We start from the raw sequence: 17,047 nt of genomic DNA, 5'->3' as shown, positions 1-17,047 counted from the left end.
GGGGCTTTGTCCCCTCAGAGACCCCCTGGAGAAGCGGCGGGAGTGCTGCGCCCGCCCTGACCCGCGGAGCGCCGGGCAGCCACAAGACCGTAGTGCCGGTGGGCGCTCTGAGCACTCAGCCCTTCCCCGCCCTGCTGTACCGGGCACCACGGGGGGCGAGGGAACACCCCGAGCACTGCGGCCGCCGTGAGGCAGCCGGTGGCGGGAGAGACGCTTCGGTGAACGCAGGGGAAGCCTGGCAGCGGGTCGGGCCGGCCGGGCAGGGAATAGCGCGGCACGTTCTCCGCCCCGCCCGCCGGGCCAGCCCCGTCCCGCCCCGTCCCGCTGATTGCCGAGCGCGTCGGCCGCCGCCTCCTTCCCTTTGCCTGGCTTGCCCGAGCTAGGCCGCCTGCGCGCCGGGGCCGCCACCCCCGGTCACCATAGCGACGGGCCTCGCCGACGCCGGGCCGGCTCCGGCCTCTCCCTCCCCCGGTGCCCCGGGCGAGCAGCCGTGAGCCCTGTGGCTCTTCTCCCGCCCGTGCCTGCATGAGCCCCCGCGGCGTTCTGGGTCCGCCCCCGCCTTGATCCCACCATGGCCGGGCAGGGGGACAGGAGGAAGCGCTTTATTTCAGCCACGGCTGCCAACTACTTCGGGCTGGAGCCGGCGGACCCGGGGCTGCATTCCCGACCGGAGCTGAGCCGCTTCCTCGACGATGGCAATGAGTTCCTGCTCGTGGTGCAGCGCTCGGGCGCGCAGCTCAGCGCCTCCAACAAGGTACCGTCGTGTCCGCCGCATCCCGCCCGGAGCCAGCCCAGGCTTGGTGGCCGTGAAGGGTGGTGTCACATTTGGGGATATCACCCTCCTGCCAATATCTGTGCAGGTCTCTGTTGCAAACTACTGGGGCTGCCGTGGTTTTTTAACCCCGGCCGGCTGATAAGTGCCGCTCACTGTCCCCCCACCCCGCCGTGGGGAGAGGAATAGGAAAGGAAAGAACGTCGTGAGTTAAGAACAGTTTAATAACTGGAACGAAATAAAATATAACAGTATCTAACTACTAATACACTAGTAATAATGTTAATAACTGTAATGAAAAGGGGCAAGAGAGGGGAACAAAGCCCAATAGAGACAAGAGATGCACAATGCAGTTGTTCACCACCCACTGACTGATGCCCGGCCCGTCCCCAGCAGCGATCGGTGCCTCCCGACCAACTCCCCCCAGTTCATACACTGAGCAGGATGGTCTGTGGTGTGAAATATCCCTCTGGCCGGTTCAGGTCAGCTGTCCTGGCCGTGCTACCCCCCAGCTTCTTGTGGTCTTCTCACTAGCAGAGCATGAAGTGCTCAAAAGTCTTTGACTTTGAGTGATTACTGAAAGCAACAACCAATGTATCAGTGTGATATTAACATTATTCTCCTACTAAACCCAAAATACAGCACTGTACCAGCTATTAAAAAGAAAACAAACTCTATCTTTGCTGAAACCAGAACACTGTCGCCAGAGCCCATGAAGTCCATATGGTCAGCTGAGGATACATTTGTTAGTGGGTTGTGCCCATGTTGGTCCAGTTTTAGTGTGCTGTATATTGTATATTTGACAAATCCAAGGTGGATGTTTGTCCAAAGCATGCATTTTTCAAATTGATGTGTCCAGCTGTGACCAAATCTGAGGTTCATTGTGTGAAATGTCCTGCCTTGAGCCTTGTGTTCAGCGAGTGACTGTTCAGATTGCTGCCCTGGGGCATGATGTGCTGTTGTGGTTTGAAAGCAAAATGACTGAGAAGCTCCAAGTCAGAGATACAATTTAATAAGAAGAAAGGTAAAAAGGTAAAAATAAAATAAAATAAATGCAATAACACAAAGGATCACTGACAGAGTCAGAACACAACCTGAGCAGGATGGTGGAAGCAGTCCAGGCGAGGTGCTCTTCCTGAAGCAGTGATCCTGTAGAAAGGTCTGGTAGCTCTGGTCCTCTGGGAATCCAGTAGGTAAGGGCTGCTTGTGCTGTCCCAAATCCCAGCTTATATCCAGGTGAGAATGCTTGGCTCCTCCCCCTGGGCAGAGCATCTCACAATGGGATGGTGAGTGTGAAGTGGGTCCTTGATGGCCCATTAAACAGAGATAACTCCTGGAGGGAGTTACCTGTGAGTCATGGGCAAGGCGTTGATGGGCCATTAGCAGAAGACAGCCCAACACTAGAGCACTGCCCCACTTGGCTTCAACAGTTCATGAAGATGGTGATAGAATAAATACTTTGTGTACATCCTACACTACAACCCAGGACATGTGCACTCAGTGTCACCATGTAGGGAGGCTGTGGTGTGGTGCCAGCCACACACACAGGGTGTACAGGCAAGGTGTGGGTCTTTACATGGGACTTGTCATTCTGCAGTGAGGCCAGGGACCTAAGTGTCTCTTGTGTCAGTGGCTTCACACATAGAAGATGTACGTGAGGAGTCCTCAACATGTGAAGTGTGGACCAGTAACTTGCATAACTCCTTGGTTTATTCTCTCTGAAGTCTAGTGCATGCTATATTCAGGCAAGAATGAACATATTTGTGTACCAGGTTTTGGGGATGCTGCTGAGCCACTGTCTAAAATATGAAACAGCTTTCAGCATCTCTGGAAGGTCAGGTACATATTGGTGCTATACCCTCTACTTTGTTGTCTCAGTGAAGCTATGTAGGTGTTGGACTAACGACTTGATAAGAAAGTAAAACTGATACTGTCCAATAAAACAGAAAGCTGTTCTTGATAGCATTTGTTTCTTTTAACAGAAAAACAGTACACAGATGTTTACCATTGCACAGAATCTGGGATTTTACTTAGCATATCTTTTTGCTAATAATTTATCAAATATTTAATAAATTTGCTTATTGTATGAATTCTCCTCAGCCACAAATAATTTCAGTAATTACTTTATGGCAAATTTTTTTTTTTTTTGAACTTTACCCATAAGTTGGGCTGTGGATGGAACATTATTCATATTGCAGTTTATGATTTTACTGATGAAGGAGCATGCCTGTCTCTGTTCTTGAGAAATCTATGGATAATGTATTTACAAACTCAGGAAAGCCATACAGAATATTTAGAATGTATAGAACAATATTCCCAAAGGTTTGTAGTGTAAAAATACAAATAAAAAAATAGGCTTCATGCTTAGTTTCTCTAGGTAAAAGACAGAGTTTCTGTTTTGTCCAGAGAAAGTTGTAAGTGGAATTTTCAAAATATAATAAGAAATGATGATATTTACAGACATTATATGCTATAGAAGGCTTTATGCATTTGATGTTGGAAGTCAGGTTCCTATGGACTCAGAAATGAGTATCATAAAAATTTTAATTTTCTGTGCAAATCCAATACTATCAGATTTTTATAAGAGCCTAGAGGGAGTAATATGGTATTTTATTGGTTTTTTTTCTTGATGCAAATTGTTTGTGTAAATGGTGTATGTAGTTTGGCAGTCAGTAACAGCTTCCTAAACAAATCCTGTTTTTTTGATTATTACAGATTGAAGCTACTGATTCAAAGGATAATGTCTTGGTGTTCTTTAAGCTGAGACCTGATGTAATTACTGAAGATAATCTTCACAGTAATATTCTTGTGTCATCTATGCTAGATTCGCCAATCAACACCCTTTATCAAGCTGTACGACAAGTGTTTGCACCAGTATTACTGAAGGTGAGCAATATACTAGTTGAAATGTTCTGTTCTCAATTTATATTGAGATATTGGAGTTCAATAGGATGTTTCCTAATTCTGAGCTAAATGTTTTATGTTATGAAACCAAAATATTTGAGGAGATTATGCAGTGAGTGATAGTTATAGTTTTTAAGTTAGAGAAAGTACTTAAGTTCCTCTCAGTAAGGGTGAGAGGAAGATTCTGGTCTCGTACATATGCCTGTCTGGAAATGTGGAATACACTGGCCATTGTTGGTTAATGTGAAAAAACAGCTCACTCACTCTCAGGGTGCCTTTATAAACCTGACAATTGACTTTTGATTTAGTAATAAAAATGGTTTTTATAGTGTTATTCTTAGTTGTTAAATGAAAGGAATGAGGTGCTCTTCTTTCACTTTAGGGAAAAAAAATGCTACATTGTCCCATTATGTGGTTGGTTCTTAATCTAAATTTTATATTTTTTAAAAAATGAATGGGAAAGAAAATACTAATTGCTCTATCATGTGAGTCATAATTTTTGAAATTTTCATTACAGGATGAGAAGTGGAGTAAAGCATTTGATCCCAAGCTCCAGAAACTTTTAAGTGAGCTTGAAGCTGGCTTGAGTACTGCTCTCAGAAGATCAGATACCAGTTACACAGGAACAAAATTCAGTGAAGATGATGTGCGAGGTTTGTTTTGCAATTATGTCTTTTATAGTTAATTTTGAATTTAGAGTAAATAATTTATTTACAGGTTGAGTGTTTAGGTTTCCCAGTGATTGCACAGTGTGAAATATAACTGCTGGTTGTTAGTAGACTGGAATTACTTACGGTCATGCCAGAAGACCAGAGTTGACATGTATACTGCATGTAGTCAGGTTCAGAAGTTAAAGGATATTTACATAACCATGTGTAAAATTTTGCTTTAGAAAGTAAGTTCTGTCTGAACATATTTTATAAGCATGCATTTATTTAGTATATAATTATTTTCTATTTTATTTGCAGCTATACTTGCACCAACAGATGAATTTCAGTTCTGGAGCGAATGTGCTCATCATGGAAATAAAGGATGTAGTAAAGAGAGAGCTTCATATTTTAGAGACCTATTTGAGGACATTGCAAAAGTATGTTTTATTTTGTGTGATCAGTGATATATATTCCTATGAAATATATGTCAGTATATGTACGCTCTTTCCAAATATATGAATATATGGCTATTTAGTTATTTTTTCTTAGTGGAATTTTACTTCAAATGATATTCATGTAGTTTGTAGTGACAGTGGTGCATGGGAATGCTGACATTTAATTGGGAGTGAATTTGATCATTGAATACTAGGAGCTGCTGTAGAAGTACAACTGTATGCTACAGTTTGTGAACTGGGGATTGACTTACGAGGTGAAAAGGACACGGTTAATGCTGTTATGTAACACTTTCAGCACCCACAAAGCACTTTCTTGAATAATTCTTCATCAAAACTTACACAAATGCTTGTTTTTTTGAGATGTTTATAACATATTCTGTTATGCAGTAAACCTCAGGAAACTACACCACTTGCCAGCTTCAGGAAAGTGTAAATGTTTAGACAATACTATTTTGCAAAGTAAACATATTGAGGATATTTTTTTTCTAGGATTATTACAACTTGGATACTCTCTCATTATTTGAAGTTGTGGATTTGGTGGAGGCTACCAAGGATACTCTTGATAGTGTGTGGAGACAAACAGAACATGATCCTTATCCCCAGTCTCGCATGCATAATCTCTTGGATGTGATAGGTAAACCTTTATGCAGTCTTTATTAAATGAATAGTCAAGAAAAGTAGAATGATTCCTTGAGTAGAGACCTTTTTCCTTGTAAAGGCACCAATAACAGCCCACAGCATGAAGGTGCTTGCTTCTTATAATTATGATCCATGAATATTATTTGCCTTCTAGTATGCAGTAATTCAACCAGTTCTGGTAGATGCCTTCATGCGTGCTTGGGTAGGTGATGGATAGAAGATGGAGTTGGATGCCTTTCAGCCTGTGGGCTGGATTTGTCATGCCTCTGTTTGACTCCATGTCTTTCTGTTAGAGAAGAAAATTTATCTACATAAACTCCCGTTAAAGGTCGGTTCACTCTGTGGAGGTGAGAGCAGGATGTGCTGAGAGGTTCTTCTCTCATTCTCTTGACAGCAGTCCTATGTTTGGGGACAGGCATAGGACAGAGAGTTTGTGTGCTCCTGCCAGATGTGTGTGTGTGTGAGAGAGAGGAAGAGTTGTGGGGAGTAGCCAGATTGCTGCTGATAAAGACAGGTGCTTGTGTGTGAAATCCAGAATCCAAATCCATCAACTTCACGTGTTGGACCAACTTCTGTTTACCTTGGAGATTTGAAATTTATTGAATCTGAAACAAAATAATGAGTTGTTGCTTCATTTGTGTAGCTTGATATCAAGACACTACACTGTTTTTTTTAAATGTGATTCTTTAAATTTTTTAAATGTGTCTCTTTAAAGGAATTATTTTAAACAGACGTAACATCTAACATTTTTTGTCTTCTAGGTGGCTCACTAGGTAGATTTGTTCAGAGAAAATTAGCCACTTTGAATTTGTGGGAGGATAGTTTTCACAGTGTTAAAGAAAATTTACAGGCTGGCATCTTGGTTTGTGAGCAGTGGGTGTCAGCTTGTGAATACCTAACTGGACAACTATGGCAACGTTATACTCTACATCCATGGAAAAATGAGAAATATTTCCCTGAATTGATAGCCAGACTTGGCCAACGTCTTGATGAGGTAGAGATTTCTATTTTACACATTAGTTTCATTAGACACAGAATTAAACAGCATTGTTTCAAGTTAAAAACTGGAGTTAAAATAGTCTTTCATAGTCTTTTCAGGGTCAGATAGTATTCCATAATCTGTTTGAGCCTTTCAAAAGTTTCTTGTAAAAAGGAAAGAGATGTGTACTTGTAAATATAAATTTAATGTAAAAATACGTTTCTTATATCAAATACTTCTTTTCCCTCATAGGTGCTAACTGTTAGAACACTGCATGAAAAACTTATGTTCTTTTTGCCAGCTGGAGAACAAAATTCTTTACATCTATCCCATGTGTTTGAGCCCTTTGCTGGCCTAAATCCTGTACACTATAATCCTTACACTGAGGTAAAATGCTTATTTTTAATTTATTCATATTCTTTCTGTGTCTTTCTGCAATGTACATAGTCCTAAACTAACACATGAACTCATTATCTCTAGCCATTATGGAAAGCAGCAGTCTCTCAGTATGAAAGAATTATTGCACCACTGGAACAAAAAATAGCAAGCAAATTGAAGAAGTTTATTTCAGAAATTCAGGACAGTCCACAGCAGGTATGGGTAATTCTGTAGTCTGAAAACTTTCCTGAAGATCAAGTTATTTAATTCCTAAGTATTTAGTTTAGGGAATAGGGGTAAGTACTTGGAGCCAAAGACAGCACTACTGGGTGGTGTCAGCCTATGTTTAATTATTTTCATGAGAACATGATAACTTTGTAAAATCTTCATATTCCAGCTTCTTCAAATATTTCAGAAGCATAAGGACCTGATAAAGCACCCAAATATAAGCAAAGAATTGCTTTTTGAAAGGGAAACATTGCTAGCAGCCCTTCAAGATTATGTCAAAGGTATTTAATTGCATTAGTTTTCTTTGTGAATGCTAGGATCTTTATTTACTTCTAGAATTATGTTGGTTTTTCTAGTATATTTTTATAACTGCAATAATGATCTAAGGTTGTTCTATTGATTTCTAATGAATCTTTTGCATTGTTAGACTATGAGACGGACTTTGGAACTCGATGCCATGGTGTCCCTGGTGATGTTTCTGGACCACTGTCAGGCAAGAACCTTTCTGAAGTTGTCAATAATATTGTATGGGTACAGCAGCTGGAACTGAAGGTAACAGATTCTGTTGCTGTTTTTGCATTATTTATCATAGAATGTAAAATATGGTATTTGACGTTTCTGTGGGGAATTCCACACAGAAAAATTGTGGGTTTCCGAAGAGTTATATATCAAGGTTCCTTATCAGTGGTGCTGCTTGCTAAGTTGAATTTTATTAGCAGGCCCAGAATGTAGTCATTTTTTTTGGTAAACTGAACTGTCTCTTCCAAAAAAAACCCCCAGAAAAACCAACCAACCAACCAAAAAAAACCCCACAAAAACCCACCAAAATTCATACAATAGGTGTTTTTGTTAAATTTTACCCACCAGTTTGCATTTTAAAATTGTATTTAGGATTCACAGATATCCAAGTTCTGAAATCCTAATTCTCACTAACTAAGGTTATTACTAAGCTTCGTAGTGTCTTCCTGAAATAAAAGAGTAGCTTGTGCCTTCCAGGCAATTTACAGTCGTAAAAGTAAATTCTGTTTTAATTTATCTTGTTTTTTTAGGTTTGTATTTACACTTTAGCAGGAAGCTTTGAACAAAAAGCTTTTACAAGCTTTTTGGTCAACATTGACCAGTGAAAACCAAAATGGTTTTTGTGAGCATTAGTGCCCTGTACAATAACTATAGATTTGAATGAAAATAGAAGTTACTATTTACCTGGTTCAGCTGATGTATGTCAGTTTTATGTCTGCTTTAGGCTATGCTAATTTTTTAAATTGCTTTGAAATATCCACTGATTGTATTGACTAGGGTTGTAATTTGTCCACATGTAGATGTGAAATTCCATTTCAAGTACCTTTGAGTATTATCATGGACCTGATAGATACAACAGAAGACTCATGGGAGATCTGTGCCTTTATAGAGAGTTAAAGACCAAGTGGGACATCCTGGGGTGTCTTAATAGGGCTGGATGCCACTGTCAGTGTTGTCAGTGGACAGCTTATTCAAACTGTAAAGAGAATTCTAACATCTGGAACACAGTTCAGAATTCACTTTTTTTCCCCAAATCATCTTTTAAATCCCATTTGCATGTTTTGTAATACTGATTTTGATTGTGGTCATTTTTCTTTTCTGATTGAATGTTGGAAAGTTAAGCTTCTTTGTTATTGTGTTTAAGGTGGATGATTCTATCAAGCTGGCAGAGGCTCTTCTCTCTGATTTACCTGGATTCCAGACTTTTCGTCAAAGTGCAGATTGTTTTCTGGAACAGTTAAAAGTGTATGAGCAAGAACAATTTGATGATTGGTCCAGGAATATCCAGTCGGAATTATCAGATCCCAAGTCAGGACTTTGGTAAATACACTCTTGTTTAAATAGTATTTATTAAATAATGAAATCTGTAGTGTGGTGTAATTGATTAGAACTTGACAAAGGAAATAAAAAAAGTTCAAGGATTGAGAATGAATGGAGAGACAATATAGAACAATTTATTCATCATCCTGCCAGTCTTGCTTGGTAAGGTGAAGTATACAGGACAATATTATTAATTACTAATTAATAGCTAATATGGCAGATTAATGACTAATCTTGAAGTTTCTGTTAGCACCTGGAATGAAAGACATGTTTGTTTTGCGTGTTGTTTTTACTTGTTACCTATTGTAATCCTTGTAGTGATAATGTATAGAAACTAGATGAGAGTATAGTTGTGATATACAGATGACACATGGAGAGTAACAAATTGTTATTCACAAGAAATTCTGCAGTCTACATAAGGCAGATGAGAGAATGGTAAGCATATCAATTTAAACTTGATTTTTTCCCAAAATAATAAAATTTCTGTATGGGATACTAAAATATATTGTAACAATTTTTGTTTTAATTGATTGGCCACATAGTTTCTGTCTTCAACTCTGACTGTTACAAAATTCCTCTGAAAAGAATTTGTCCACAGTTACAGTGGATGCCGGATTTACTTAGGTGAAAACTTTTATTTTAATGAAAATACTCAAATATATTAACAGCCATCTAATTTATTAGTAATTATTGTGAGATTTTAAAAGATGTGAAGTGGTTAATTAAAAGAACAAAAAAAGAAGTAGCTCCCTACAAAGGGGAATGCAATGCATATGGGAACTAGAAAAGAGATGAGGAAAAAAAAGAAAAAAATGAGTAAGGCTGAAGTGTTTATTAAAGAATGGTGGTAGAAGCCTTGCTAAAGTAGAAAAAAAAAATCGAATAAAGTCTGAAGATAGGCTGGCATTTGTATTAGCATCTGGCTGAATATACCAAAATACTCCATTCATGCAACTTCTGGTTCTTGGATTGGTTCCCTCATTATTTTCTCCCTGCTCTGCAGTGCTGGAAACTGGGGTGGGTAAGACACCCTCTTGAGAGACTGTGATGGATACAGAGTAATTTAGAATACTGTCTAGCTGTGAGTTACACATTAATTATTGTCACAAACAAGAAAAGTTTTGAAATCAAAAATGCTAGGTGTTGTTAATTCTCATATCTTCATTGGCTTTGAATTAAAGGAAAGGTTACTGGAATAATTTTTGAGTAAATTAAAATGTTATAAGCATAGAAAAACAAAATAGAATGAAATTAAACTGTTTAGAATAGTTTGTAATTTTATGGTAAAATGCACCTAAGAAAGGATAAATACCAAATTATATTCAGTAATATGATTGATTTTGGTTCAGTATCCAAGCTAATAGCCCTGTGATGGAGTTGGATCCCATTTCTGGAGCATTAAACATCCTTTACTCAGATCGTTTGGTGACTCTGCTAAGAGAAGTACGTCAGCTCTCAGCGCTTGGCTTTGCTATACCAGCTAAAATACGGCACGCTGCAAACACTGCACAAAAGTTCTGCAAGCAGGCAGTCATCCTCAAGCAGGTATAAGATTATGCCATAATAACTTCCTGTTCTGACTTCCCAGCTTGAACTTTTCTACGGTGCTGTCTTCTGTCTGTGTGATTAAGCTTTTCACTGAACTTGTCTATATGAAAGTGACTTCTTTCTTGAACAAATTACCTGAGTCCGTAAAAGAAAACAGAAGATTTGCTTTACAATTTCAGAATGTGTCTTCTTTTGAAATATAATATTTAAACCATATGAAGTTACTATATAAATATGCAAAAATAAGACAAGTAATTAGTTGATTACCTGTTTTTAATCTCAGTTTTTTTATAATTATGACTAAAGGGAATTGTCATGAAATGTAGCAAATTGTTGTCACCATTTCTAGTTCTCAACTAAAAATATATTAGTAAGTATTTCAATGGAAGTGTGTGTGGGGCTTTTAGGGGTGCGTGGTACATTTTTCTGATTGCACTCAATGCCACATATGTTTTTGTTTGGTTTATATTTCAATTCAACTTTGCATGAAGTATCACTGATACCTGAGATACCCCTACAGGTAGGGTAAAGATGACATAAGACGTTTTATTTTTCTTTTAAATTTAAGCTCTCCTTTTTTTTACAGGTGGCACATTTCTATAATTCTATTGATCAACAAATGATTGGGAGTCAAAAGCCAATGATGTTACAATCTGCTCTAGCATTTGAACAGATAATTAAGGTGAAAGAATTCTCTCTTTGTCTTTTTAATTTCAGTGGTATCTGTGCCTATTTTGTGCTGCTTTTTTATGTTTATTTATTTGTAATTTAAAAAAAAATATTTCTTGATAAACAGGTGAAGTTGATTAGAAATTATTAATTGGTTTTGATCTGTGCAGAACAAAGACCAAGAGAGGCATTTAAGGTGTCCTCTCATCTTCAGATGTCTGCTTATGTTTTTGAAGCAGCAGTGTTGATCAAACATCAGTTGATCTATTTCAAGCTCTCTTAGGAGTTGTCATTAATCTTTCTCCAGTGCACTGATGTAGTTATAATGCTTTGCCCCTACATGTCTGTGATTTGCCAGATTATTTTGTCTCTACTACAGCAGAAGATCCTCCATTTTTTTGCTAGGAATAAAACCATCATTCTTATATTTTCACTTCTGTATGCTAGCTGTTAGACTGTTTTTGTCATTAAATATTACAAAGTTTGTGTGTTTTTAAAGCATTCAAAATCTGGTCCTGGAGGAAAAGCTCCAATAACGTGGGATAATCCCAGAGAACTGGAGGCTTACATCCAAAAACTCCAAGCTGCTGCTGAACGACTTTCCACTGAAAATAGAAAACTGAGAAAGTGGCACACAAATTTCATTCAAAAGGTATATTTTCCTGATGAAATTGAAGTCATGTCTGTTATAGCACACCTTAACCTTTCTTTCATTTGCATGATGATGAGTATGTTTATTATTCCTTAAAATTCTTTTAACAGGTCATATCACTTATGAATATTGATCTACTTCGGCAGCAGCAGCGTTGGAAAGAGGGACTTCAGGAGCTCAGAACTGGTTTTGCCAGCCTTGAGTCACAGGCAGGGTTTGATTTTCCTATTGCAAACTGTGAATATTTGACTTTTTAATAGTAATCAAGATTTAAGACTCAAACATAGCATGATTGAACTAGTTTTGCTTAAGAAGTTACTAGTTGTCTTGGGAAAACATCTGTGTCCTAGTTAATGCCAGATGTGAGGTAAAATCACAGAAGAGGAGGATGGAGATTTTTTTTTTATGTCATACTAGCAATGGGAGAAGAACCTTTGGGCAATGACAGGTGATAGATGAGGAAATGGGAAGACCTCAGTAATGCAGATCAGTTGTGTCTGAGCCATTAATGCAAGGTAAAATGAGGAAATTGGCACAGGTAGTGAGTGATTCACACACAGAATAAAACAAAGGTATAAAATTTGGAATCAAAATGCATTTCTGCCTGAAATAATGAGAAAAACATATTTTTGTTTGTTCACTTATCAACTGACAACTTTTAGAGTAGAATTATAGAATTGTTAATGTTGGAAAAGACCCTTAGCATCATTAAGTAAGATGATAAAGATTTTGATTAAAAATATCATATTATCAAAGTAAGCTATTTTGAATTATTATTCAAGTCAGTTTAGATTTTCCTATAGCCTTCAGCAATCAAATGACTATATTCTTAGATGGATACGTTGTTCTTATCCTTTGTAATGCAAATGCCGATTACTTTTTTTGGTGTTTGCCAGTCAAATAAATGCAGTATCTTTATAGTATTTTACTTCTGTTTTCATTCTCTCAAGATAATATGAAAAATAATCTAGCTTGATTTCTTTTCAAGTTTAATTTGCAGATTTTTATCTCTAAGTCAGTGTATTTTATGAAAATAATCTAGATTTCCTTTAGGATGTGTTTGAAATTTATTTTGATATTACGTAATGTTTTTAGATGGAAAATTATCTAAACTGTATTCAGTCACTCTTTAAAAGTCTTTCAGTAGAAATGATAAAATTTAACCATGTGTATCTTTTTTTTCACATTCCAAAATTATAAGATGGTATAGTCTTACTGCTGTGGTCATCAATATGTTACATATTTCTTTAAAAACCCTATTATAATTGTCTTAAGGCCTAATTAAGACAATTTCAGACTTTCTTTACCTCTAGAATCTTTCTTTTGGAATAGCTCCTATGGGCAGCTTTGAATTGTAGGGCAAACCTTAATGGTGTAGCTTCCTGCAGCAACCCTGGACTGCCTCCAAAGCCCTGTCTGAAAATCTCCAATTAAACAAGAGAACCTTTTAATTTGGAAGGAGTTTCTAATTTATTTTCTAGCTTCTGTTGTCCTTCTGCAAATCCTTCCATGACTTGCAAATGACCACTTAGCTCAGTTGGTCAGGGTGCTAAAAATGCCAAGGTAATGGGTTTGATCCCCATATGGACAATTCACTTAAGGGTTGGACTTGATACTTGTGGGTCCCTTCCAGCTCAGAATATTCTGCGATTTACAGAACTTGATTGTATGATAAGGCTTTACATGTTCTTACAGTGCAGTGTAGCAGATTTCGATGAAAGACTGAATTCTTTGAGGTAAAATTTTACGTTAATTTATTAGTTAACATTGTTCTTTGGAAACACGCAAGAATTTTTATAAATACTATTTAAAACGTAGCTTACATATTATAAGAATATAGAAGGTGTAATACAGGTTTAAACCTCTTATTTAGCCAGCTCTTTATATTATTTCCAGCAGAGTCCTGTGCATTTTAGAGTAACTTTGAAGAACATTCTGGTAAACCGATGAGTTATGAGCCTCAGTGAAGTTCTTATGTTGATCTGCCACAGAGACTGTTTGATTTGGATTTTTTTTTAATTCCTATATTAATCTGAAATAAATGCAATAAATGTAATAAATGCAATAACTGCTCACAAAATCAAAAACTCACATCTTGATTTAGAAGGGGCCCACAAGGACTATCAACTCCAACTCCCTGCTTCTCACAGGACTATCTAAAACTAAACAATGTGACCTAAATATATTGTCCAGGTGGTCCTTAAACTCTGACCAGCTTGGTGCTGTGACCCAGTCTATTCCAGCTGTATGATTCTTGAATTTTACCAAGATCCTGGTCTTCAGATTTTATACTGTGTGCAGTTTCATCTTATAATTATGGTTTGAGGAATAAAATAAAAATGAATATTTTTTGTTAAATTTTAGGGTTTCAAATCGAGTGATATGAAAGCTTGGAGACAACACTGGAATCATCAACTTTACAAAGCTCTGGAGCATCAGTATCAAATGGGCTTAGAAGCACTCAATGAGAATTTACCAGAGATAACTGTTGATCTAACATTCAAGTAAGATTTTTTTTTTTGCCTTAAAAGAAAATATTCAGGTGTAGATAGCATTAAAATATTAGTTTTTCTATTATTTGTTTCACTTTTTAGGCAAGGTCGCTTGCAGTTCAGACCTCCTTTTGAAGAAGTACGAGCTAGATATTATAGAGAAATGAAGAGATTCATCTCTATTCCAAATCAGTTTAGGGGAGTGAGTGAGGCAGAAGATGAGTCTATATTCACTGTTATGACCGAAAGAAATGCAAATGGATTTCTGACTGCATTCAGTAAAGCAGAGGATTTGTTCAGAAGGCTGACAGATGTTTCTAATCAATTCAAGGTATTTTCAATAGTGGACTGACTCATGCCTTTTTTCCCTTAGATTTGTATAATTTTATGCTTTGGACATTTTGGAAGTAGCTGAGCAATGATGTTTGTGCATTGTTGTCCTTTTCTTCAAGGCATATAAGCAAAGGCTTAGTAAGTCCATCCAAGTAAAGTCAACCACTTAAGCACATGCCTGACTTAGAGCATATGTATAGTTCCATTTAAAAGCTTTGTGTAATAGCTGACTTTTTAATCTTTCTGTTTTGAGTATCCTTAAATGCATGAACATGTCAAACCATTTTTTACCTTCTGATTTTTGCACTAAGAAAATCTATAGATAATTGAGGAAGCACAAAGGTTAAAGGCAATGTAATTTGAAAATATTATTAAAGTATTTTAATGCTATTGAGAAACAGTTTTTTTAATCTGGAAAATATTTCTTTTCCATGGAATAAAAAATAATGTTGGAAAGGAATGGGTTGTAATTGGCCAAGTAGATATGGAACCTTTGGTGGAGAAACATCTTTCTAGCAAACAGGACTGGGAAAAAAACTTCAAGGCTTTAAAAGTGAGAGGGAAAGAAGCAGAACGTCTTCCAAGGTATAGTGTAACTCTATTCTTTTGTTTGAATTACGTATTCTATGAGATATTTTAAAGGTAATAGGAAAATAGAGATGATGACATAGATTGAATTTCAAGGGCTTTAAACATGTTCATGTAGTTTTTAAATGTTTAGATTTGAATTTTTCATTCTTATTTTTAGATACTCTCTTTTATCCGTGCCACCTTCTCAGAAAACTTTTAATTACTTCCTCTTAATAAAATGGGAGATGTCCTCAGAATTCAAGGCTAATTCTGAAATACTACAAAACATAGTATTTTAACAAATCATATAGCTAAGTCCTGTACATGTGAAATATATATGGCAGTTAGGAACAGACATAGCAAGTGTTTGTCTTGAAGCAATTCCTGTATTAAAACATTTGGTTACCTCTTATAACTTACAGTTTAAAAAATGCTACAATAGGCTTTTATTCTTACATAAATTCACATGAACTTACTGTACTGTATGGTTAGAGTTCTAAAGTAGAAGTGGTAGGAATAATTTTATGCTGGAGAATGGACTGGTAGAACTTGATGACTAGTGGTACTCTGAGTAGTAGATTTCCATGAGTTCATGAGCAGACTGAGGTGAATAGAAGAGAAACTGGCTAATATGTCTTATAGCCAGAAGCAACACGTTGCTAAGAAATCCATGAGTTGGAAATACTAGTGTCGAGGGAGGATAGTCAGGAAGAAATCAAATAAGGTAGACCTTTTTCTTAGTGTTCTTTAGGTATCTACTTATGGCCATGATGTATTAGATATGGGGCCTTGAATTGACTCTCTGTAGCTTTTCTTCTCTTCTTATTAATATTGAAGGATGGGTTAGTAAACTCTCATGGAAATTAGAGGATTAAAGACATGAATATACAAATAATGAAAGTATTTTTGAGTATGGTAATAGCCTTTCAGAATTTTATGGCATTGGTTATATAAAATCAAGCAGTTTTCTAAGTGTTTGGAGAAGTAGAGCATTGGACCTCAGTGCCCATAAAATTGAAAGTATATATGCATAATTGTTGTAAATATTTCAATACTATGAGTAATTTTCCCAATAAGCTATGACTTTGTTTTGTCGAATTATATGGGAAATTTTTCATTAAACTATGAAGTTAGGGTAAACTATAGATGTGCATAGATTTAGAGATACTGACATGTAAGAATGCTACTGAATATTTGCTGTCTCTTAATCTCTTTTTTTGAAGCACGATCAGAATAGATTGTTTAACTGTTAATTGCAACCCTGTGAAAACTGCAATTGATGATTTCATCCAGAAGTTGTATGATGTTCTAGTTGTTTCTTTGAGAAAATCTATTCAAGGTAAATGACTTCAATGAACAGTATTTTATTTTTGTTTCTGTTGTACTTGGGCACATTGGTGTTAGTGTAAATATTCTTTTAAATAAATATTTTACTTTCAGGCACAGCCAGCTGCAGAAATCACAATGCAGAGAAGGTAATCTGTTACAGCTGTATATTCCTCAATATTACATTTTCACTACAGACCTTAACTAGCTCCCTTTGATGTCCATTGTGTATCTTTACTTGTTCTCTTGTTTGGGCCACAACCATTACAGGTGTAAAAGAATTCATATGAATATTGTTTTGTTTGTTTCTTTTTATCTGAAGGAAAATTTTGTTGCTTCAGAGAGGAAAATTTATTTAATGTTTGAGGGAGGAAAATCTCCTAGGTGTTTGAGAAAGTGTCATAAAATGTAATAAAAATGCTATTCAGTTTTTCTTTCACAAGTTGAAATACTTCATGAAGAGTCTAAAATGATGTAGACTTACTCCACAGAATTGCTTGTAGTTTAGATTGTCAAAACTGTTAGAACTGTGTTGAAGAATATAAAGCATTTTGCCATTTTGGGTTGTCCACCTATATCTGGAAGAGCAGGACAATATGGAATAAAGCATAGA

The 17,047-nt window shown here is 36.9% G+C and overlaps 1 protein-coding gene across 1 annotated transcript in view; it reads left to right on the top strand.

Annotated features, from left to right (window-relative positions):
- Positions 1-571: 571 nt before the first annotated feature.
- The window catches only part of DYNC2H1 (dynein cytoplasmic 2 heavy chain 1), a gene marked incomplete at its 5' end in the record, with an annotated part of 144,282 nt that continues 127,806 nt past the window's right edge, over positions 572-17,047 (top strand). Inside the window, 19 exons of the mRNA XM_083855078.1 lie at positions 572-754; positions 3,488-3,658; positions 4,194-4,329; positions 4,645-4,763; positions 5,271-5,415; positions 6,182-6,414; positions 6,652-6,786; positions 6,880-6,993; positions 7,175-7,286; positions 7,433-7,557; positions 8,669-8,844; positions 10,194-10,389; positions 10,979-11,074; positions 11,561-11,713; positions 11,824-11,922; positions 14,078-14,217; positions 14,308-14,536; positions 14,996-15,123; positions 16,332-16,447. Coding sequence (XP_083711204.1) covers positions 572-754; positions 3,488-3,658; positions 4,194-4,329; positions 4,645-4,763; positions 5,271-5,415; positions 6,182-6,414; positions 6,652-6,786; positions 6,880-6,993; positions 7,175-7,286; positions 7,433-7,557; positions 8,669-8,844; positions 10,194-10,389; positions 10,979-11,074; positions 11,561-11,713; positions 11,824-11,922; positions 14,078-14,217; positions 14,308-14,536; positions 14,996-15,123; positions 16,332-16,447 — 2,806 coding nt within the window. The remainder of the gene's footprint in view (positions 755-3,487; positions 3,659-4,193; positions 4,330-4,644; positions 4,764-5,270; positions 5,416-6,181; positions 6,415-6,651; positions 6,787-6,879; positions 6,994-7,174; positions 7,287-7,432; positions 7,558-8,668; positions 8,845-10,193; positions 10,390-10,978; positions 11,075-11,560; positions 11,714-11,823; positions 11,923-14,077; positions 14,218-14,307; positions 14,537-14,995; positions 15,124-16,331; positions 16,448-17,047) is intronic.

This window comes from Zosterops lateralis (assembly GCF_965231275.1).
Source record: "Zosterops lateralis genome assembly, chromosome: 2".
Taxonomy (NCBI): Eukaryota; Metazoa; Chordata; class Aves; order Passeriformes; family Zosteropidae; genus Zosterops; species Zosterops lateralis.
This window is presented reverse-complemented; position numbering and strand designations above follow the sequence as displayed.